The 13,173-nt window shown below is 44.4% G+C and overlaps 1 protein-coding gene across 1 annotated transcript in view; it reads left to right on the top strand.

The window, feature by feature from the left end:
- MDN1 (midasin AAA ATPase 1) overlaps positions 1-13,173 on the top strand; it is a 2,221,312-nt gene that overhangs the window by 144,673 nt on the left and 2,063,466 nt on the right. Inside the window, exons 12-13 of the mRNA XM_078648266.1 lie at positions 2,163-2,258; positions 2,789-2,901. Coding sequence (XP_078504392.1) covers positions 2,163-2,258; positions 2,789-2,901 — 209 coding nt within the window. The remainder of the gene's footprint in view (positions 1-2,162; positions 2,259-2,788; positions 2,902-13,173) is intronic.

Below are 13,173 nucleotides of genomic sequence, written 5' to 3' on the forward strand. Positions count from 1 at the left end.
TACACAACAGGCATTATATGAAGATGTTTCAACATGTTGGTGATCAAGTGATGTGTAGAAGGGGTAAAGAGGGCGACTCCCCCACGGTTGTTACACACACTACAGTGAAAACGAAACCTTGTGCTAATACAGAATATATTAATTTTGCATCCATTGAACAAGAATGGGGTCAAGGCATCTCGCCCCTGCTAGTTAGGAGAGTTACATTCAGGTTATTTGAGGTACAAGTATGCCAACATATAATATCCATGTATTCGAACCGTTCATGTTGTGTATTCTAACACGATGTGTATTCTAATCCGCTGCAAAAACAACCTTCCACAACTACCCTTCCTACCCACCAGGCGTGTCACTTGAGGCCAGGCCATTAAAGGACAGTAGACCTACTTATTTAGTGGGGCGTTGACATTGAATGGGACAGTGCCACGACGGACCTTAATCCTGATAGGGGTGCTTATGCAGTTCATGAAGCTTCCTTTCGAGCCTATGCCGAGGGTGCCGCTCAAATCTCTAACGCACAAAATAGCTTTTTTGATTGTCATTGCATCCTTGTAGAGAGTTAGTGACCGTCAAGCACTCTTAACACAAGAACTTAACTTTCATATATTAAGCACAGAGTGGTAGAGTATAAACCCACAATTTTTGACAAAAGTAATTTTATATTTTTGTGTGGTTCAAGCTATACAGCTACCAGTCTTGTTCCAAAACCTAAGATCCTATGCTTAAAGAGACCTTTTTAAGCTGGATGTCAAGAGTACAGTAGTAGTACCTGTAGTAAATAAGCCAAATCAGGATGGGAAACCAATTATTTCTTCTCCTATGCACCAGCAAGGAAGGGTTCACTGGTCACCAAGAGGACCATCGCAAGATGGATAGTTGAAACAATCCAGACGTGTTAAGACTGCAGTAATAGCGCTGGTACAGAAACAGTGAGCACATTGGATAAGGAAGAAGGGGGGGCAATACTGGCATGCATGAAGTGCATGTCTTCATAAATGACATATGTATGGTAGCCACATTACCTTCTGTACACACCGTCGCAAAATATTTGTGTGGATATTCAAGCTAACAAAGCAGCACAGGTGGGACAAAGTGTATTAAAACTGATGTCTGCAAACATAAACTAATTTCAACCCAGTGGAGGGGAGACTACAGTACATAATTGGAGCACAGCATGTGGATACACAAAAGATTCATGCTGCATAACGAAATGGTTATCTGTAGGAGTAGTTTTGCAGCTTGAAGAATTTTTGAGATTTATATATAACCCTCCCACCACCCCAGGAATGAGGAGCTTTTATGTTGAGGAGATGTGTAAAAAAGATGGAAAGAAATAGCAAGCAGAACAAAGACAAGAGTCAGTAAAAGGGGAAATAAAGAATCTGAAGATGGCGAACTCGGAGTGTCTTTCGGGGCAGGTGTCTGACATTGCAAAGGGATGGACAGGACGACAAATAATGGATGCCGCCGAAAGAAGAAACAAGAGGACCACAATAAACAATCCTGATCCTCCCACTGGTTGACTTGATTATGCACAGCATGGTCTTCAAGCTGAAAGCATCTCTTAAGTAACCATTTTCTTTTTCAGATTGCACCTAACAGCACAGATTTGCTCTTTTCAAACCCACTAGTGGTATAAACCGTCCCTTTTTCTCTTGCACTCCGAATACCCCTGACTTTATTCTGGACATGATGAAAAATAATTTTCCAAGATCAATTTGTCACCGCTGTATTGCTTTCTGGGTTACTTCTGAAACACCTCAGTCTATCGAATTATTTGTAGGTCTGGGGAGGCTTGTTGTTAATAGTTTGATAAATGTTTTTTATAGGTCAAGGTCCAGTGTCTTATTTAGAGCTATTGTTTGGTAATAAAAAAATGAAGAATCATTCCAGCCTGTTTCTAAACCTTAATATTATTTAGCTGACTTCATGGGATACCTCTTCGAATCATAGAAAAATAGCACTAATGGAAACATTGATGTCTTTTCCTAAGAAAATGCATCTATGTATCCTTTTGTTTCAGTGATACCAACAGTATCTACTGGTGTCAAAAAATGAGATGCCGTGTTTTTGTCCCTGTCAAGGTTGGAATAACAAGTTATGAAAAAATAGTTATACAGACAGGCATTATTTACCCCGAATTCTTTTTCTGCATCCTTTAGGCATTGGATTGCTTCACTGCAATGCTGTCAAATCAAGGAAGCCGCCTGAAAATGGCAGAAAGTATTGGAAGCAAATTAAACATTTCCAAGAAAAAGGTACTGACATTTCTTTCTGGAAAAAACATTTTGTGCTGCAAAGCATGATACCTGATAATTCTTCATGTCCTAAGCCTGCTTTGATTTGTTAAAAATAATTTGTGAGTTGTGTAGCTCGTTATCAAAATGCTTTACACAGAATATTTGTGTGCTATTATTTTAAAACTATGGCAATTATTAATTATTGTATCAGACTTTGAGGAATGAAAGGTTCAGTTCTTAAGTGATGTAAATTTGCATGTTGCTGATTATTTGCTTGCTGCAGCAGGCTTTTAACATACTGAGCTATTGTACCAGCTAATTAACTTAGTTGCTTTTGATGAGAGTTCAATTGTGTTGTATATGAGAATCCTATTCTATGAACCTACAAAATGTACATGGAACTATTTTTTTCTTTGTCTTATAATGATTTGTATGCAAGGGACTAATAGATTTATAAATAACGTAAAACAAAATGTAAAAGTCATGAGTATCTTTGGTTAATTTTAAACCAAACTAGCAGTGTAACATTTATCAACTTTGCACCACAGGCTGAGTTCTATTGTCACCTTTATAAACCTGCAATAACGGTGGGGGAACTGGTTGTTTCCACTGGAAGAATCGAGGTTCTCCGAAAACAGACAGATACTGTTGTTATAGCCAGGTAAGTGGTCATTCCGAAAACTCATGTCTTACCTACAAAGATGTGTTTCAGTTAGTTATACAAGTAGGTCATAACCTAAATCTTGGATTTGTCAAAATGCTATATTATTTAGAATGTGAGCGAGCCAGGAGAGAGAAATTTAACTGCGGCACAACAGGGTTGCGGCTCATGGTGAACAGCGTTGCCTTGATGGACCCAGGCTCTTTTCACCTGTTTCTTCCCATTAGCACTTTTTTCCATGACTTTCTTTTTTCTGGCCAACCAGTATGCCCTTTGATTTGCCCAGGGTGCTTTTGTTGTCTAAAGTTTAAGGAAATGCTTTCCTTTATTTCTTGACTTACTCAAACATTTACTGTCTGATAATTTTTTGAGAATTTGCCATCTCTTTGTTTGTAACACTGATTTCTTGCATGAAGGTCATGTATATGAGCATTTGCTGAAGCTGATCCTTTGGCCACTGTTTGAGAGTCGTCACCCCTTCCCAAATGGTGTCTTTCACTTGCATTGCTCTACTTGTGAAAACTCTTAATTGTGCCCCCTCCCCATTCTTGGCCATTTCAAGGTGTCTACTTTGTTCTCAGTCAGCCATGCATGGTGATGGCAATTCTGTTCTCCTCTTTTTCCTATACCACTTTTTTTTCTTTACCATATTTCACAATCTTAAGCATGTCAGCAAGTTCCCTCTGCAGACATAGCAGTTTATAAGCTTGCCAATTTATATGGCTGCTAGTAAGGTTTTCCTTCATTGAAATCTTGAAAGAGAGCCTTTAACCCTGATGATGCAGCTGAGTAGAAGTAGGGTTTAACATGATATCAAGGCTGTTTCTTAACGTTTTGCCTGGTTGTCTAGATGGCTGGGGAAATCTGACATAAGGATGTGAGCACTGTTTCTCTAAGGTTTGGGAGAAATCGAATTGCATCCGTTGGTGATACCCTGGAGAGCTATTAGAATAGAGATTGTTGCACCAAGTGTAGGGAAGTGGGTTTCCGTTGCAGTAATCCCCCCCCCCTCCTCCCACCCCACACTTTTTGCCAGATTTCGGATGCACTTTGACTTGATGTGCCCTGGGTCCCTGCCAATCGGGTTTCCAGGGCCTGTGTTCTTTTCGAAAACTGTACCTTTGCTTCTGCAATTGGCACCTCTCTGGCCACATGTAAATCCCTTGTAAAGGTACAAAGGGAACTGCGACCAAGGTAGGCCTCCAAGGGTTACAGCACATATTGTGCCACCCTTGGAGGTCCTGTATCTTAACACACACACTGCCATTGCAGGCTGCGTGTTTTGGTGCAGAGAAAAGCGAAGTCAACATGGCACACAGACCTGTGTCCCATGCCTGCAGCCCACTGCCTTTGGTATAGTTATGGCTCCCCTCTAGTTGGGTGCACTATACCACTGGTGAGGGTACAGTTGCATGAGCACTGTACCCCTACAGTGACTAAGTCCATTCTTAGATATTGTAAGTGAATTAAAGCCATAAACGAGCATATGGTCTGGGATTTTGTCATTACGAACTCTGCATCACCATAATGGTTTTACTGGATTCTGGGAAGTTTGGTAGCAAACTTCTCATCATCATAAACCTACACTGGGAGCCTTCGCTCCCCGGACCCAGAAACAGTCTTTCATGTGTGGAGCCATCTGTGGCAGGGGAGCTTCAAAGGCCTTGCTGCCTTTGCAATGCAACCCCAGCCTTTCCTGCTATCAGTATCAAGCCCCCTTCCTGTGTCTCCCCTTCCCCCTTTTTGGCCGGAAGACCGGTGGGAAAAATGAGAGCAGTCCAGAAGGTGTGCCCACCTCTACCAACCACACACCTAAGCTGGGGTAGGTGAGGTGAAACCCACTCTTCATTGCCCAACATCTTGCAAATGGCAGGCACTCTCCATTCAGGATGAAGGATTGTGCTCACTCCGCCACGTGGGGTGAGCACACTAAATGTCTCTTTGACCTGCAGCCAGTGACCTGCAGCCAGTGACCTCTAGAACCCCTGGGAGAACTGACTGCCTTCAACAAAAAACGGATCTCCTGTGAACTGCAGCTCTATTCAAAAGAATCTCCAAAGAAAGACTTCAAGCAACAAAGAACCCTGCCTGGAACCACCACCGCACCCGTCGCCTACGGCCCAAGTCAGAGTGGCCCACCTTCCTCAACGAGGTTCCCCAGTGCTCCAGAGTCTGAATCCACCTTGGGTTTGACCCATCCAGGACCCCCCCCCCAACCCCAACCCCAACCCAACATCACCTGCAGCCCCTGCATAGAGACCCCACTCCCAACGGCGACTGGCCTGGTAAGGTGAAATCCGACCCCTAAAGGCACACCTGCAGCCAGCTGTCCTGTGCCTTGGAGAAGAGGACCCGAGGTGCACCTACATCCCGAGCCCTCCAACTTACCTGCCCAGCTGTTGGATCATCACGGACATTCCTGGACCGAGCCTGCCTCCAACATCCAAAACCGGCAGCTCCCTTTGAAAATACGGCACCCAACGCCCAATCTGCACTCACCCGGCCACTCTTTGCCGTGAGGTTAACCCTAGGAGCTCTGCACCTCAACCCTGTGGCTTGTCCGAGAGCAGCCACCAACCGACTACCTCATAGGCTATCATTGGGCCTCCCCACTCTGCACCCAGCCGCCCTTGTGCCGCTGAGGGTTCTTTTTAAGTGCATCCTTGGCCCTGGGGGAACCCTGGTACTAACCCCAGAAACTCAACCCTCAAGACCATTTACTTACTGGTAAACGGATAACCTAATTTTTCTCGTTAGGGCTGCATTGACTAACCTCAGAACAACTTGGTGTCGAGGCTGTTTGTATGGAAAGATAAGAAACTATGTTTCAGTGAAAACAGTTTTACTTACCTTTTGTCTAGGAAATGTCCCAGTGTGATATCTAGGCATAACCCACTGAGTAGTTCAAGTACTCTAAAAAGTAATCAAAAAGTAATTTCAACTGTATATAACAAGTCCTTCTCACCCAGCTTGCTTGTTGATCAATCTGTCTTGAAAAGTACAATTCTATTTCCCTGAATCAAGCTCTGCTTGGTTCCAAAAATAAAATGCAACTAAAGAATTATTTTTCCTACAATTAGTCAGAGTTCAGTCTTCGAGTGTGTGACATTTTTTGCCGGCATGTGTGCACTAAATGCTTAACACTACCCTCTGATAAAGCCTTACTACTCACCCGGACTACCACAAATGGAGAGTAAGGTGTTATCTACTTTTACCTCTGTAAGCGGTTGGGGATCCATTTGACTCTCTGCACACTATACCTTACTTTGGTATAGTACACAGGTCTTCAAACGCGGGGGGCTAGGGGGACCTCAAGTGATGCCAGGGAGGGCTAAAAAAGAAATATGCTGATAACAGTGCTTTGTTTTCAGTTGAAAAAAATTAGCGGCAGTAAGCCACTCTGTAATGGGCCATGGGCTATAATTAACATCTTTTGTCATTTTCATCCTGGCTGGGAGAAGGTGTCAAAAGGGAAGAGACTCTAAATATTCATCAAAAACCCGACCCCATTTCGAATAATCAATGTATGGATATTTTCACACATTATAGTAAGGCCTACCTGACCAGAATAGTAGGTGTGAAAACGGTGCAGAATTTAACTGCAATGTTTAAATACATCTAGACATTTTTAACATTCCCAGTTTAATAGTCACTGTGAACATTTTTGAGGGAGGGGGCCCAATTATTATTTTTCTCCCATAGATGGGCGCCGCATAAAAAAGTTTGAAGATCACTGGAACAGCATATACAGATCCAGCTTCCTACACTCAATAATATAGGTAGCTAGGGATATGTTTGGCGGTATGAACATACTTTGTCAGCAGTATGCATATATACCTTCTGGAGTAGGGGCAACAAGCATGTTTTTTGCAGTTTCATACACAGTGGGGAACTTCCATTAGCTGTGGGTTCTGAAGTTATGAAAAAGAGGGCCTGTATTCCAGCCTACTGCCTTTGTAGGTGGACAAACCTAGTTTGACATCAGTCAACACTTCAAACAGCATTAACCTAAATGGTAGTACAGCTTGTCCTCCATCTAAAGTAGATTGTAATTCTCAGAGTTAAGATGTGATCCTTTTGGTCCTGACTGGTGAACATGGAGCCTAGTGATAATGGCAAAAAATATATTTATTTATTTATTTATTTATTTTACATTTTTCTGTAGCAAGGCATAACGAAAGGGGTGTCAACTGACTTTGCAGATAGCCAAACAGTCAAGATTGGCCTCCCATTGCTGGAACAAAAACGCTTATTGGATTCTTACTGAAGAACATGAGTAGCATAAACTTAGAAATGAAAAGAGCATTGGGACAGCTTGGCTTACTCGTAAAAAGTCAAAATAGATTGGGCACCAACAGGAGGAAGAAATGAAGTCTGGGGAAAACAGAGGTCTTAAAAGCAGGGACATGTTTGGAGAGGGATGGGGGAGAAGGGAAGGAAAAGAAAAGGACTGAGAAAGACATTGAGCAGACTGAGAATGTAGACATTCAATAGACAATAATAGGATATGTAACTGAATGATTGACTAAGTGGGTAGAGGACGTGAGTCTTATTTAGGGAAGGCAACATGTTCTTCCTTGATAAGAATTTTAGCTGAAATACTAAGCTGAAGAACATGTCTGGAGTTGATTGTCGGGCACAAAAAAGAATCCGTACAGATGGCATGGCTTGACAATATGGCTGCCACGATGGAATACAAGTGAGCTATGCTGGTACTCTCTGGATATCCTCCAACATTAGCGCTCTTAGAGACCATGGGTATCAGAATCTTGACTAAGATGAAGCAGAAAATGAAGGACTAGTAGTGTGATTAATTCTCCTCATTTCTGCAACAGTCCTTCAGGCTGCAGCTGGTCTGCTCTACAGAGACCTTTGAAGAGAAAGAAAATGACCAGGCTTAAATCGTGGTGTGGGCTCCTGACAAGAGCAGTGAGAGCCTCCCCAAGTTGGCTGAGGAGTTGATTGCGGGTTGACAGTGGAAGAGCCTGCATTGTCACTAACTCCAACAATTGTCGGGATACTAACTTGACACACCCTCCCACTGCACCCATTCCACCCCCTTTAACTACTGTTCTACAGCAGAAAGAAGGTGCAGAGGATGGTGACTGGGTAGTAAAGACTAGAACAACACATAGTTGCACATGTACCTATGGTGAAGATTGTCTGCCGAGACAATGGTCCTAAGCAATTGGGCAGTAGAAAGATCTAGTGTTGTTGAACAGTGTTCAGCACAAACTGCAATGATGGAACAACAAAAACGTGCTACCAAGCAGGATCTTTATGGACCCGCCCGCTCCCCCACCACTAATCCCCATCAAAACCAATGCCTCCCTTATGAATTGGGGGATACATAAGTCCCAATTTATAATACAGGGCGAGAGGTCTCCACAGCAACAACTGCACATCGGTATACTGGAAATGATGGAAGTTCAGCTAGCGCTGTAAATGTTTCTTAGACTCCTTTACAACAAGACAGGGCTTTTTTTTTTTTACTCTTCCAACATGACAACTATGTATTATATGCAGAAAGGGAGGGTACACACAACAGTTGTTCAAGTTAGGACAAACAGTTTGGCACTGGGCCTTTCATCTCCAGGCTCTCCTCGTAGTGGAACACTGTAGGAAGCTAGCTGTGTATGTGCTATATCAAGAATCTGATATACTGTGTAAAGAGTCCAGGGGTTCCCTTATGAGTGGACGAGGGCTTCCTATGCACTCCCAAAGTGCTCTTTTAGAGGGTAGTGTGGCTGAGCAGCCTTAGGCTTAACGCAGAGGAGTGCAAGACATTTGCAAAATACCCACATTGATGAATAAATGACAACACAACTCAAGAAGGAGATCCACACAGATTTATAAAATTACCAAGTACCTGTATATATGATTTGACATCAGAGAAAAATAGTTCAGGCAAGTACGTTTTTAAATATAAATTATTTTCACTTTACGTTCTGCAAACAGGTACAGTACATAGACTTAAAGGACCATTCTCCAGGGGTTAAGATGAGTTTTGGGCAAGGTCGAAGGCAGCACCAACAGTATACCATCAGCATTGGGGTGCAGGGTGCAAATCAGCGTACAGAGTCCAATGCGTTTCAATGGGGATCTGTCACTATAAAATGAGACATCAGGCTCTGACTATGAAGCCATCCAGGCTAAACCAGCAAGTGGGCTCGTGAGGCTTGGTTACTGGGAGACTCCGTTGGTCCTCTTCTCCAAGGCCCAGGGGTGCCGGGTGCAAAGGTGTCCTTAGGCGTCAGGCTTTGCCTTACCGGCACACTCGGTCAAAGGGGTCAGCATGTAGCGGTTGCAGGCGATGTTTGGGAGTTCAGGAGGGGTGAAACCACAATGGACTGAAGCTGGGGAACCTTGTTGGAACAATTGTCCCATTTCAGCTCAGGAAGGAGGCGGCAGGTGCAATGGTGTGGCTTCAGGTGTCTGGTTTTGACAGTTCCGGAGGCTTCAGCCCCCCCTTGTGGAGTTTCTTCAGAACAGGTCCGCTGTTCACTGGAGATCTTGAGTCTTTTTTTAAAACAATCGTACAAATCCCACTACGAACCAAGCAGCTCTTTGTAGCGTTTCACAGCCCTCACCTGGGTAACCTATTTCCAATGTAATCTTTGCTAGAGAGATTGTCAAATGTATGTCAAAGCCAAGCACACACTACACGTTGCACAAAGCGCATTTTGCTTGCAAAAAAGAGTAGTTGCAACTCTACTAGGCAATGTTACGCTTCCAGATATTTCTAAAGCTGCTACGTGATCTTCTATTTACATTTACTAAGCTTTATTGTATGGACATTCATACTATACAAGAGGCACAGATTGGTCAAACAAATATGTTCCGATTTTACTACTGCATGTTGTGTGAAACTAGTTCTTAAGCGACCAATTTTTTAAAATGTATGTTCGAGGCATATGAGCTGCAGGTACTACACTTTTGCATTAGATCGCCATCTGGTGTTGGGCTCGGATGATTGCATGTTGTTGTTGTCTTGGAAGAAGTCTTTTGTAGTCACGAGATAGGTGACTCCTCCCTTGGACGATAGTGCGCATGGGCATCGGCTCCATCCTTAGATTGTTTTTTTCCGCCACTGGGTTCGGATGAACTTTTTCCGCTCCGCCTCGAAATCTACTTTTCAAGTACTTTGAAGCGTAAAAAATCATAAAAACTTTACTTAACTAACTTCGATATCGACCAGCATCGTTTCGACTCCATCAGCTCGATTCCGGTCGTCGACGCGGGCCGTTGGGCCTATCCACGCCGTGAGGCCTACACCTCATGGAAAGGACGCCATTTAAGAAATGCCCCGAGTGTGGAGCAAAGTTTCCACACAGTGACCACCAACAGGTCTGCAACCTCTGCTTATCGCCAGAATACCACTAATCCAGCTGTACAGCCTGCGCGTCCTTTCGATCCAAGAAAACCACCAGAGATCGGAGAGCCCGTCGACGCGACATGCAGAGATCAGCTCCAGAACCTGTAGACCTCTTCGACGAGGCGGTTCCACTTGTTCAGATATGGCCATATGCAAATCATTCTGACCCTGTGCCTCATGGGAACAGTCCAGCCCGAACTGCCCAGCCATGCCTTCCCTGGACCGGAAACAAGCTTCCCAGGACTGGTTTCTGGCATTGCAGCCGTCCTCAGCCGGGCTTGCTTGAATCCAGTGGCAAAGTGAGCAAGGGACTCGCGTCTGAGCATACCCTGCCAACTTATGGCGAACAAAGCAAAACCAAAGGAAATGATGGACGGAGCGTTGACAATACAAGCACTCACCCCCAGTCAACTGATCTGGGTTTAATCCATCACCATTCTTTAGCCCACTCTGCCACCCCAGTTCAGACATGGCCATATGCAAATCAGTCTGACCCTGTGCCTCATGGGAACAGTCCTGCAACCTGTGCTTATCGCCATAACATGATGAATCCAGCTGTACAGCCTGCGCGTCCTTTCGATCCAAGAAAACCACCAGAGATCGGAGGGCCCGTCGACGCGACATGCAGAGATCAGCTCCAGAACCGGTAGACCTCTTCGACGAGGAGGTTCCACTTGTTCCCGAAGAAGGTTCCGATGATCTCCAAATCGTATCCGAGGCAGACTCCTCAGATGACTCCATACCATCGGGTCAGCGCGTGAGTATACTACTGCCCCTGCACCACACACAGCACCCAGATCGAAGGCAAAGGTCAACACTCCGCCTCCGGGGCCCAGTCGTGACCGAAAAACCACTTCGAAAGCCAAGCCATCGAGCCGGGCTGCGAAGTAAGCAATTAAGCCTTCCGGTAGCTCTTTACCGAGCAAGCCACACGTGCCGATCCCACCAGCTCCCTCGGCACCGAAACCGAAAGAAGTCTCGGCTCCAAGACCGTCGACTTCGAAAGACAAAGGTGCAATGCCAGCGTCTGACGCCTCGAAGCAGACGAGACCAGCTCCCACTCAGAAGACTTACCGAAACAGTCTAGGCCTGATTCCGATGCGCCCAAGCCCTCGAAACAGCATACGACACCGAAAACTACGCCAAAGGACAATGTAACACCTCCTAAGGCTAAAGACCAGCAGCAACCTCGCCCGGCACCGAAAAAATCTGCGCCGACAAAGGTTCCACAAGAAGACGAACTTTTCCAACCAGATCCTCTGCAAAAGATCTACATTGACCCAAAAACAGGTGCTGTATCCACTATGCCCCACAAGAAGACCGAATTGACTGACTTCCATAATTGGCTTAATGCTAGGCATAAGGATATCAAGTTTTCCATTGATTCCAGCAATCTGAAAATGACATTCTTGGATGTTGAAATAAAAAATGTAGATGGCAAACTAAGCTCCTCGTTGCACAAGAAGGCAACTGATAAAAATGCCATTCTCCATTATAAGAGCTCGCACCCAAGGAACCTAAGGGCAAATGTCCCATATGGACAACTCCTTCGCATTAGAAGGAATTGCTCAGAAATTGAACATTTTGACCACCATGGACAAACCTTCTGTGAAGAAATGCGCCAAAGAGGTTATCCCTGCAAGTTACTTAAACATTCCTACAAGAGAGCACGCTTCACTCCGAGAGAGTGCCTTTTTGAAACAAAAGCCAAACGAGAGCTAGAGAACCTGGTGTGTGTCACCACCTTTTGTGCAGAGACACATAACATAAGGCAAATGGTGCTTAAACATTGGCACCTCCTAGAAGAACTTGAAGTTCCCTTTCCACGCCCGATTTTCGCGTATAGGAAAAACCAGAGCATTGGACAACAGATTGTCCGTGCGGACATAAGGATAAATAAACCAAAAAGCGATCTATTGTCAAAATGGGGCTTAAAACCAATCGAAGGACACCATAGGTGTGGAAATTGTGTGGCGTGTGACTCTACCATCGAAGGTAACACTTTTCACCACGCGAACTTGAGTTGGCCACATACTGCCTTCACAAATTGCAGGACAAAGAATGTAGTATATGCCATTGTTTGCCCCTGCCCAAAAGTATACATAGGGAAAACGACCCAACAAGTAAATGCACGCATGACACAACATCGCTCACGGCTCAAAAATAAAATCCAGACGGCACCACTAGTTCAGCACTTCATTGAGAATCATCATGTGGATAATAACTTTCAGTGGACTGTGCTGTACAGTATGAATCAAATGAAACCAGGAATAAATATCGAACAAGTGTTGCTCAAAAAGGAGGCCTATTTGATTTTAAAATTTAACAGTGCGCAAACAGGCTTGAATTCGCTGTCGGAGATTGCGAGGCTGTAAGCACTTGGAACCCACCAAAAGATTTTCAAACTACAGGGACCACAATGCTTAGCGGTACCTCAATATAGTAGAGTAGCCAATCCGCGGTCATGGTATTGGTGGATGGTTGACAACGTTAGGAATCCATACGGAGTGGAAGGTGAGCGAGGAAGGAAGGGGAAAACACCGCTCTTCTTCCCCCCTTTTTCTAAATAGATTTTGCAGTCCCATAACCCACACCGCAATATTTCATTGCAGCCTTTACAGAGTGAATTAAAACGCAGCCGAGTGCATCGTGCAGCATGCTGGACCACAGCATCAACCGGTGACATAAACATAGCTGATTTTCACGAGACCCGCGCGAAACAACTCTGTGCAAGAAAAGAAAACAGCGCAGGTATGTCGGGTTCCCGTGTAAAACAAGCGTGAATGGACAGCAAAAAGTAAAGCAAAAATAGACTCTCATAAGCGTCATTCTCCATATATTTTAGGAGTTTGAAAACCCTGTGTGAGCACGGAGGGCTTCTCCAACAAAATCAAGAA

Source organism: Lissotriton helveticus, chromosome 6 (genome assembly GCF_964261635.1).
Source record: "Lissotriton helveticus chromosome 6, aLisHel1.1, whole genome shotgun sequence".
NCBI classification, from domain to species: Eukaryota; Metazoa; Chordata; class Amphibia; order Caudata; family Salamandridae; genus Lissotriton; species Lissotriton helveticus.